This window comes from Chlamydomonas reinhardtii, chromosome 13 (genome assembly GCF_000002595.2).
Source record: "Chlamydomonas reinhardtii strain CC-503 cw92 mt+ chromosome 13, whole genome shotgun sequence".
NCBI classification, from domain to species: domain Eukaryota; kingdom Viridiplantae; phylum Chlorophyta; class Chlorophyceae; order Chlamydomonadales; family Chlamydomonadaceae; genus Chlamydomonas; species Chlamydomonas reinhardtii.
This window is the reverse complement of record NC_057016.1, coordinates 3983452-3993830: the sequence shown is the minus strand read 5'-3', so window position 1 is coordinate 3993830 and position 10379 is coordinate 3983452. Positions and strand designations below refer to the sequence as shown.

At 70.2% G+C, this 10379-nt stretch overlaps 1 protein-coding gene across 1 annotated transcript; it reads left to right on the top strand.

Moving 5' to 3' along the window:
* CHLRE_13g591050v5 (uncharacterized protein) lies at positions 1 to 9393 on the top strand. Its single transcript, XM_043069764.1, has 11 exons — positions 1 to 103; positions 503 to 508; positions 553 to 570; positions 1112 to 2499; positions 2784 to 6015; positions 6263 to 6407; positions 6759 to 6854; positions 7100 to 7333; positions 7680 to 8037; positions 8316 to 8449; positions 8885 to 9393. The coding sequence occupies exons 1-11, from the start codon at positions 57 to 59 to the stop codon at positions 9032 to 9034; spliced, it is 5808 nt and encodes a 1935-aa protein (XP_042917739.1). The 5' UTR covers positions 1 to 56; the 3' UTR covers positions 9035 to 9393.
* Positions 9394 to 10379: the final 986 nt, after the last annotated feature.

Genomic DNA, 10379 nt, shown 5'->3' with positions numbered 1-10379 from the left:
CACACACACACACACACACACACACACACACACACAGGCCAAGTGGCACGGCACAGATGTGGCTGTCAAGTGCCTACACACACCCGGGGGCGGCGTGGCCGAGGTGAGGAGGGGGGAGGAGGGGAGGAGGGGAGGAGGGGAGGAGCTGGGGCAGGGGTAGGGTGCAAGGGGGTTGAGGTTGAGGGTGCGTGGCGGCTGCCACGGCATATGAGAGGTGGAGGGAGGGGGGGGGGGGTCGTGACAGGCTGCAGAGGAGGATGAGGGGGATGAGGGGGTTTCCGGGCGGCGGGCGTCATAGGCTGGGGCTTGCCTGGATGGCTCGCCCCCTTATTGTCCCTCCCCTCCCCCCCTGCATTGCTCCACTCCCGCCCCCCTCGGTCATCGGTACGCACAACACAACACCGGCTGTCTACTTCGCTACACTTCTCTGTACCAATCCTTGCACCACCCCCCTTATCTTCCCCCCCCCCCACACACACACACACGCGCCACACACACGCAGCAGCTGGCGGTGCTGGACGAGCTGCTGGCCCAGTCCAAACTGCTGTGCAGGCTGAGGCACCCAAACATGTGAGGCGGGCGGGGGGTGCTAGGATGTATGAGGGAGCGGGCGGGCGCGGGAAGGCGGGCTGGGAGGGCGAGAGCATCCGGCGGCGGCGGCGGGGCATGAACCTGCGTTTTCCCGCGTCGATGGCGTGCGTGGGCCCCATGGGAGGGCGGGCTGGGCGGGCGGGTGTGTGCTCGTGGGTAAGGAATACGGTAGTGCAAAGGGAGGGGTTAGAAATATGCGAGGTGAGGAGGACGTTGGGCGCGTGCGTGATGGCTAGGGCATGTGATGGAAGAGCCCAAGGGTTTGACGCCTTGTGTATTCCAGCACTGAAGGCCTGACCCCCCTGCTCCGTCGTCACTGCTGTGCGCCCCGGCCTGTACTCCTGCTCCCTTCCTTTTGCCCTTCCCCCATGCCGTGCCACCCCATCCACCTCAAAACCCGCCCCTCCCCGTCTCCCCTCTTTTTTCCCCCCTTGCCCCCTCCCCCTTTGGTTTAGTTTGGACTTGCGTTTACACGCCCCCTTCCCGTTGCCCCCCGCCCCCCCCAAAAAAAAAAACACAGCGCCTGCCTGTACGCCATAGTCATCCCCGACCACCTCATAGCAGCCGCCAACGCCACTGCTGCTACAGCCATAACAGCCGTCCCCAGTGCTACAGCCTCCGCCGCGCAGCCACCGGCGCCGGCACCAGCGCCAGCGCCGCCGCTGCCACTGAGCCCCGGCGCCGCGGGTGTCATCGCTCCCTCCAGCGGTCTGCCGCTGCTACTGCCGCCCGTGCCCTTCGCGGCAGCCGTGAACGCCGAGCCACACGCGCGGCCGCAGCAGCCATCCCACACGCCGCAGCTGTCGCACCCGCAACCCCATGCGGCCTCCTCGGGTGCTACAGCCGGCTACGATGCTGCTACAGCCGCCCACCAGGCCGCGGCCACTGCTACAGCCGCAGCCCTCCAAGGCGGCGGCGGCGCCCACCATCAACTCTACCACTACAGTGGCGGCGGCGGCGGCGGCGGCGGTGGCCACGTGTCGCCGCCGCCGTCGCCCTCCTCCGTACCCTCCACCGTACTGCTTTCGGAGTACGAAGTCAGCAGCGGCGGCCACGACGGCATGTCAGTTTACGGCAGCCGTACGGCCAGTGCCGCGCACAGCGTCGGCCTCAGCCGCGCCAGCACCCTGATGGCGGCGCAGGGCAGCGGCGGCGGCGGCAGTGGCAGCGGCGGCGGCAGTAGCAGCTCCGGCACGCCGCCGGCGCCGGCGCTACAGCCGTCCACTACGCCGCCGCCGCTGTCGGGTCTGACGCCGGCGCCCTCGCAGTTGCCGCCGCCGCTGGCGGCTGGCTCGGGACCGGTCCCTGGCATGATGCCCGCTGACGAGTGGCAGCAGCAGCAGCAGCAGCAGCAGCAACATCAGCAGCAGCAGCAGATGCAGCAGCAATTGCCACAGCAGCAACTGCCGCAGCAGCAGCAGCAACTGCCACAGCAGCAACAGCAGCAACAGCAGCAACGCAGCGCCAGGGCAGCGGCGCAGACCCGGCCGCCACCGCAGCTGGCGCCGCCGCCGCCGTCGGCGTTCGCGGGCTTCTCAGCCACTGGCCCGCAGTACGTGTCCGGCGGCGGCGGCGGCGGCAGCGGCGGCGGCGGCGGTGGCGGCGGCGGCGGCGGCGGCGGCGGATCGGGATCCGGCACGCCCACGTGGAGGTCTGGCGGCGGCGGCGGCGGCGATGGCGGCGCCGGCGGTACCACTGGCGGTGGTGGGCCTGTCGACACTGGCGGCGGCGGCCGGGGTGCGCCGGCGGCGGCGGTGCATGCAGGTGGTTCCGTTGGCGGCTTTCGGTCTGGCGGCGGCGGCGGCGGCGGCGGCTCTCACGGCGGCCCGCCGCCAGGCCAGCTGTACGGCGGTGCTGGGCTGCAACGCAGCGGGCGGTTGCCGTCCATCCGGGAGCTGCCCTCCGTGGGTAGGTGGGGGTCCAATGATTGGGTGTACGTGAGGTGTGTTTGTGAGGTGGATTTGCACCTGCCTGCACAGGCTGACAAACATTAGGGCGGATGCCTGCGTTGGAAGGTCCTGGTAGGTCTTCTGCAGTGGCAGAGAGACGGTGAAGTGCCACCTGAACACTCGAATTTCTTCATATGGGGAGGAGCTTAACTCCTTACTTTTGACTGGGATCTGGCAGAATCCATAGGCGTTGGGCCCACACCGGACCCGCCCCGGACCCCCTACACACACACACACCGGCAGATGCCTCCACGGACGACGAATTCGCCATTTCCGCCGCCGGACTGATTGCTACTGCCGGCGGCCGAGGCGGCGGCGGCGGCGGCAGTAGCAGCGGCGGCGGCGGGCTGGGAAGTGGCGGCGGCGGTGGCGGCGGCAGCTTTCTGAGCTCGATTTGTGGCGGCAGCAGCAGCGCCGGCGGCAGCGCGAGCGGGCGCCGCTCGACGTCGCCGCTGTTTCCCAGTGGTGGCGGCGGCGGCAGCGGCGGCGGCGGCGGCGGCGGCACTTCAGGTCTGGTGGCGAGCGGGCGCGCGAACTCGGCGGAAGCACGGCTGGTGGCGGCGGTGACGGCGGCGGCGGCGCGACTGGCGGCGCTGGAGGAGGCGGCGGAAGAAGCCGAGTCCACGGAGGGAAGTGGTGTCAGTGGTGACAATGGCGGCGGCGGTGGCGGCGGTGGCGGAAGTGGCGGCGAGGCGAAGTTTGAGTCTCTACCGCAAGGCTTGCCTTCTCAATCGCCGCCGGAGCAGCAGCAGCAGCAGCAGCAGCAGCATGGGGAGCAGCAGCAGCAGCAGTTGCAGCTTGGGGAGCAGCCGGCGCCGACGGAGCGGCCGCAGCAGCAGCCGGGGCAGCGGCTGCAGGAGTCGTTGGCAGTAGCGGGAGAGGAAGCGGGAAAAGCGGCAGTAGCAATAGCCGCGGTGCCAGCGACAGCAGGCGAGAGCGACGAGGAGGGGGATCACGGGTACACCAGGTACCACACCGCCCAGGGCTCGCTGGGAGGCGGCGGCAGTAGCAGCGCCAGTGGCAGCCGCAAGCAGGGCGGAGGTGACGGCAGTAGCAGCAGCCCGGGCGACACCAGCGGCGGCAGCGGCAATGATGACGTCACGCGCCGGCGCCGCCGCCGTAGCGGCCGCCGGCAGCAACCGGAAACACTGACGTACGTCCCCTCTGTCGGCGGCGGCGGCGGCGGTGGCGGGCTGGGGCTTGGCGTGTCAGGTACAATTCGGGAGGAGGATTCGGCTGGCGGCGGCAATACGGAGAGCGGCGACCTTGCAGTCAGTGGCGGCGGCGGCGGGCAAGGCGCCAGTGGCAGTGGTGGCGGCGGGCAAGGCGGTAGTGGCGCCGACGTTCATTATCCGGTTTTCTTCATCTCAGACCTTTTCACAAGCGGCGCCGGCGGCGGCAGTGACGGCCAGCGGCGGCGCCGCCGCCGCCACCGCCGCCGCCAGCAGCGGCAGCTCGATGTCAGCGGCAGCAGCGCCGGCGAAGGCGAGGGCGGTGATGGTGGCAGTAGCATTGGCGACAGCGGTGGCGGCAGTGGCGGCAGTAGCAGCTACAACACAGATGAGGAGGCGCTGATGTATGCTACAGCCCAGGATGGGCTGGCGCTACTGCTGGCCGGCAGTAGCAGCAACGCCCTGGCAAGCACTGGCGGCGGTGGGAACGGCGGTGGCGGCGGGGGCGGCGTGGGGGCTTCGGGCTCATTGCTGTTCCACACGGCACGCACCGCCTCCACGCCCACGCCCACGCCCACACCAGCGGTCTCTTCTGCGGGCCCGCTGCCACTGCCGCCCCCGCCGCCGCCGCCGCCAGCCGCGCCGTCGAGCAGCGCCGATGCCATCGCCGCCACCGCAGCAACGTCGGCAGTAGCAGCGGCAGCGGAGGGCTCCGGTGGTCTCCGGGGTGCGCTGTCGCCCGCAGGGCCGCAGGAGGCCGCGTCACCACCGCCGCCACCACCGCCGCCGCCGCCGCCGCCGCCAGCAGCGACAGCCCACCACGGCGCCGGTGGCAGCCGCGCCGCCGGCGCGCCCACTACTGCCGCTGCGGCTGCCCCCACCAGCGCCTTCGCACCGGCCGCCGCCGCGGCGCAAGAGCCCGAGCCACAACAACCGCCGCAGCCGCAGCTACAGCTGCAGCTGCAGCTACAGCCGCCACCTCGTCCCGGTCCCCCTCCTGCTACAGCCGCCCGCGGCCTGGCGGCGCTGTCCCCCTTCGCGCCGCTGAGTCAGCGCCAGCTCACCATGCGTGCCGCCTCCCTGGAGAGCCAGCTGTCGCTACTGCCGCCCTCGCTGCTACAGCCGACGCCGGCGGCGGGCGGGGCTGGCGGCTGTAGCGGCGGGGCTGGTGGAGGCGGAGGTGACGACGACGGCGGCGGCGGCGGCGAAGGGGGTACGGCTGGCGTCACGCGGGGCGCGTCGGACGGGGCCGTGCCGGCGGCGGCTGCGGCGGCGGCTGTAGCTGCTACTGCCGCCGCCGAGGCGGAGGCGGCTGCAGCAGCAGGGGGCGGTGCTGTGGAGCAAGGGGCTGCCGGCGGGCAGGGCGCGCAGGGGGAGGAGTCCCGGCAGGAGCGCTGGCGGCGGGAGGTGCAGCAGCGGCGGCAGCAGCAGCGGGCGGCGGCAATGGCGGCGGCGCCGCACTCCGTCCGCTGGGCCATCCAGCAGCAGGCAGCGCCGCCGCCTGCTACTGCCGCTGCTACAGCCGGTGGCAGCGCCGCTGAGCCGCCGCCTGCTACAGCCGTGCCGGCGGGCTTCATGCAGATGTCTCCCGCGGCGGCGGCGGCCGCGGCGGCAGCGGCCGCGGTGCCCAGCCGGCGCCTCGACGCGCTCCCTCCAACATCGCAGCAGCAACTGCAGCTACAGCCGTCGCCAACGGCAGCTACAGCCCTCTCCTCCGCAACCACCATGCCTCCGCCGCGCCACTCGCAGTCGCCGCCGCCGCCGCGGCCGCCGCAGCCGCCGCAGCCGCCCGCGCCGCCGCTTCGTTCTGACGCCGCCACCGCCGCCGGCGCCCGCGGCGCAGCAGCCGCCATGACTGCTACAACTGGCGGCGCAGTCGCCGGCAGTAGCCGCAGCGCCGCCACCGCCGCCGCCGCCGCCACCGACCTCGGCGGCATTAGCCTCAACCTGGGCTTGGGCCTGGGCCTGGGTCTGGGCCGAGGCCGAGGCCGGGGGCCCGGCGGCGCCGCCGCCGCCGGCAGCGGCGGCACGGTAACCGCTGGCACGCCCCCCCTCACCCCAGCACCCCCCGCGCCAGCTGCTACAGCCGGGCCCTTCGCCGCAAGGGCGCCCCCCAGCAGCCTTGCTAAGCCGCTACAGCCGCCGCCGCCGGTGGCCAGCGCGGCGCTGCTCCGCTCCGCCTCTGGAGCGTTGGTGCGGCGGCTGGGCAGCCTGGGGGTGGGGCTGGCGGCGGCACCCAGCAGTGTGGGGAGCGGCAGCGGCAGTACGACAGGCACGGAGGCGGCGGAGGCGGAGAACAACAGGCGAGTCGCGCAAGTCAGGGGGGCCAAGACAGACACTTCACGTGCAGGAGGATAATGCATAACGCACACACACACACACATACACACACGCACTCACGCCCTTACACACACACACACGCACACGCGCACAAGCCCACACACACGCCCGCCCGCACACGCACACGCACACACACACACGCACACACACACGCACACACACACACATACACACACACACACACACACACACACGCCCACGCCCACACAGGCTGATCGCCAACGCCGCCATCCGCGGCCCGGCGCTCATGTCCGAGTACCTGTCCGGCCACTCCATCCGCTCGGCGCTGCGGCGGCGCAGCGACGTGGTCCGGAGCGGTCTGGCCCGGATCAAGGTGGCGCTGGACGCGGCGCAGGTGGGCGGGGGCGGTGTGGGGGAGAGAGGGTAGTGGTGCGGGGGCGGTGGGTGAGGGGGAGGGAGGGGGAGGGGGGAGGGGGAGGGAGGGCGTGGAAGTGGTTGTGGGGGGCAGGGTGGCGCAGGGCAGGGGGGGCGGGTGTGGTGGTGCGATGGTTGTGGAGGTGGCTGGGTGTGGTGGGGGAACGGGCCTCTGTTTGGAAGGCGAATGGGGATATGTCATTGCAGCCGCCTTGTCTTCTTGACCATGTATGCTCGCTGCCACCCACCCCGCCCAGCCCACCAACCCTCTCACGCACACGCCCCCGACTACCCCCCCCCCCCACACACACACACGCCCCCCACCTCCCAGGGCATGGAGTACCTTCACAGCCGGGGTGTGGTGCACCTCAACCTCAAGACCGGCAACCTGCTGGTGGGGTATGCGGAGCAGCAGCCCGCGTGCAAGGTGCGGAGGAGGCGCGCCTGCAAGGGCGTGCGGGCGTTTAATTGAGAGCGAGTGAGCGAGGGAACGAAACCATGTGCGTGTACGTGTGTGTGGGCGAGGGCGAGGGGAGCGCGGCGGGAACAACACGCAATGGACCAACACGGCGCGCTGCACCTACCGGCTGCGCATGCCCATGCCCACGCCCATCATCATCATCACGTCCACCTGCACACCACCCCCCGCACCTACACCACTGCCGGCGGCAGGTGTGCGACTTCGGACTGCGCGGTCCGGCCCTGCTCGCCGCAGCCATCGCGCGCACAGCCGTCGTCGCCGCCGCCTCCGGCCAGCTTCCGCCAGCGGCCGCTCCGGCTCCTGCTCCGGCTCCGCCGGTGGCGGTGGCGGCCGCCACGGCCCAACTGGACTCGGCGCTGCTGGCACGCAGCCTGCCGTGGACGGCACCCGAGGTGGTGCGCTGCCCGAGGGAGGTCACGGAGAAGGTAGGTGCGCGAGTGAGCGTGTGCAGGGTGTGTGTGTGCGTGCCGCGCGTGTATGTCTGCGCAAGTGCACATGCACAAGCCCTCGCCCACGCCCTGTCCTCCGCATTCTAGAACTTAAGCTCCACTTCTGCTCTCTCCCTTCTCCCTCCTCCCGCGCGTCATTACTGCTGCTATCCCGCACGCACGCACGCACGCACACACACACACACACACACACACACACACACACACACACACACACACACACACACACACACACACACACACACACACACACACACACACACACACACACACCGCAACTGTCCGCCCCCCCCTCCCGCCGCGGCTGCCCACTCTGTCTCAGGCCGACGTGTACTCGTTCGGCATTGTGATGTGGAGCCTGTGGACACGCACCGAGCCCGGACCCGCCTGGATGACCGCATCAGCCTCACCAGCCCCCGCCCCAGCCCCCGCCCCCGCCCCCGCCTCAGCAGCACACCCCGCCTCGGATTCGGGCATTGCTGCAGCTGGAGCAGCAGCAGGCGCGGCAGGAACAGCAGCAGGCGCAGGTGCAGGGGCGGCAGCAGGCGTAGCAGCAGGCCGCGTACAGGCGGCGGGGGTGGACCGGGCAACAAACGCCGCCAGCAGCAGCAGCAGCAACTGCGGTCGGGCGCTGCTGGACCGCGTGCTGGCGGGGGAGGAGCCGCGGCCGCCGGTGCCGGGTGCGTGCGTGTGGGCGGACAGGGGGGGGGGGCGTGTGTGTGTGTGTGTGTGCGAGGGGGGGGGCGCGGGTGCGCGGTTGTTGGTTTGAGAGTTGGAAGCACCTAGCCTGCACTGCTTGCTCGCACGGGTTTGGCACGTTGGTCAGGACGGACCCGCACACACACGGTACACACATGCCCCAAACCCAATCAACTCCCAGCCCCGCCCGCCCGCTCACCCGCCCACCCCCTCACCCCCTCACCCGCTCACCCGCCTGCCCGCCCGCTCTCACGCACAGGCTCCCCTGACTGGCCTCCCTCGGAGCCCTGCCCCTCGCCGCTGGCCCCCGGGTGGGCTGAGCTCATGGCCGCCTGCTGGGCGCCGCAGCCCGCCGCCCGGCCCACCTTCACACAGGTGCTGGAGCGACTGAGGGTGAGAGGGAGCGTGCGTGAGCGTGCGCGAGGCGCTGGGTTGGGGTTGGGGTAGGTGTGCGCCAGAGGGCGGGCGGGTGGGTGGGGGGGGGGGCGGGTAGCCGTTCATGCGGAGAAGGGGGTGGTCAAGTTACGTGGTTGAAGTGCCGACGTCATCACGGGGTGGGGGATGGATGGATGGAGGAGTGCTGCAGGCGCCGCTGGTGCCGTGTGGGTGCCTGGGCTTGGGATGGGGGAGTGGCCGCGCCAACCGGACCATTACGACCGTACGACGGGGTCGAGCTTGCCGCACTTGCGCACGTGCGTTGTGTTGTGTACGGTGTGTAGGTATGTGTGGTCATTGTCGTGCGACAAGCGGTGACTATAGATGACCTGACACATGCCGCCCTTGCTGCCGCCCTTGCTGCCCCCCTTTTTGACGCTTGCAACCGCGAAGGTCATGTTTGCCGAGGTCAAGAGCCAGCGCCGGGCGGCGCGGGCGGCGGCGGCGACGGCAGGGCGTGGAGGCGGCGGCGGCGGCGCTGGTGGTGGCGGGTCGTCTAGGGCCAGTGGGGGCGGCGGCAGGGCGGCAGTCGCCGGGAGATAGGGGGGCTGGGGAGTTGCGTCTGATTGCGATGGGCAGTTGCCGTGGGGTGTGCGGCTCCCGTCGAGCGAGTGTTTGGGGGGGGGCGCTGGAGGGCTGGCTGCTGGGCTGGAGCTGCAACGGACGTCAGTAGCAGGCGCGCGAGTGCAGTAGGGGCTAGGGCGACCGGAGACCTCCGCGACTCGTGCGGCGGTGGGGATGTGTGTGTACACGTGCGCGGATGTGTGTTGTTCGTGACGCATAGATAGCTGCTGCGCGTTGGCTGTGGCACAAGATGCGCATTATTGGTGCTTGTGTTGGGAGTGCAGCAACGAACAATTTGGCGAGTTTGAAGAGGCGGGGTTGTGTAACAGGAGATCGTGTAGCCTGCGGCCCACGGTAGGTTGCCGTGCTCAACAGCCACCGCGGCGGCGGGGCGAGCGACGTCGACGGCGGCAAGGTGAGCGGTAGCTAGGTAGCGGGGCGAGCAGCAGCGGCAGCGGGGTAGTGAGGGGCGGCAGCGGCGGCGGCGTCTGCCGATCGCCGGCCGTCTCAGAGTTGGATGTGAACAGACTGTCGCATGTCCACCAGGGCTCCTATCTTAATGTCTCCAGACATTAATTGGCCATCTTGGCCGTTTCCTAGACATTCCTCCCGGGGACTAATGTCTGAGGCAAGACATTGTTCGCCCGGTTTTGGGGCGGGTTTTGTCCGAATTCCTATGGAGAAGCCCCCAAACCGCCATGTGCCCAGACAAAAGACGGCGGCCACCCGGCCGTTTTTGTCTGGAGCTAGACATTGCCCTGAAAACAAGATACGACCCCTGATGTCCACCAAGGTCAGATCAGCCCAGTTGTGGAAGGCATGCAGCGACAGTCTATTCACCTCCAACTCTGAGACGGCCGGCGATGGGCAGACGCCGCCGCCAGAAATCAGACCAGCAGCAAGGGTGGGTGCAAGCTTGCTCGCGCCGCCGCAGGGCTTTATCCCTGGCGCCAACTCTGCTGTGTAGCAGGGTTGTGCGTGCTCATGTGATCGTGCGCTGGCCCAGCGTAATGCGTACGGTAGTTGGCCACCGGGATGCCTGCGGGCGTACCGCTCACAAGCATTGCCATTGTTGCTGGTGCCGCACCCTGCCGCGCGCGCTGGCACGCACGTCCGCGCCGCCACCCCGCAGCTCACACACGCGCGGCGACATACCGTACAGTCCTGCTGTGCGCTTACAACTTACAAGCCACGTGCTGCGCGAGCTAGCAGTGTCGGCCGCCTGCTGCCGGAACTCCGCTCCCGGCGGCGGCGCACAGACATCAAGCAAGGCGCGCGGCGGCGCGGTGGCGTGGGCTGCTGTAGTGCTGCGGACAGCAATGAA

What these genes read in the sequence shown, in the direction of transcription:
- CHLRE_13g591050v5 (XM_043069764.1), top strand. Translation starts at nt 57, where the DNA reads ATGTGGCTGTCAAGTGCCTACACACACCCGGGGGCGGCGTGGCCGAG. An exon ending in CCGGGAGCTGCCCTCCGTGG is followed by an intron (nt 2,500 to 2,783) that starts GTAGGTGGGGGT and finishes ACACACCGGCAG; the next exon opens with ATGCCTCCACGGACGACGAA. An exon ending in GCGGAGGCGGAGAACAACAG is followed by an intron (nt 6,016 to 6,262) that starts GCGAGTCGCGCA and finishes ACGCCCACACAG; the next exon opens with GCTGATCGCCAACGCCGCCA.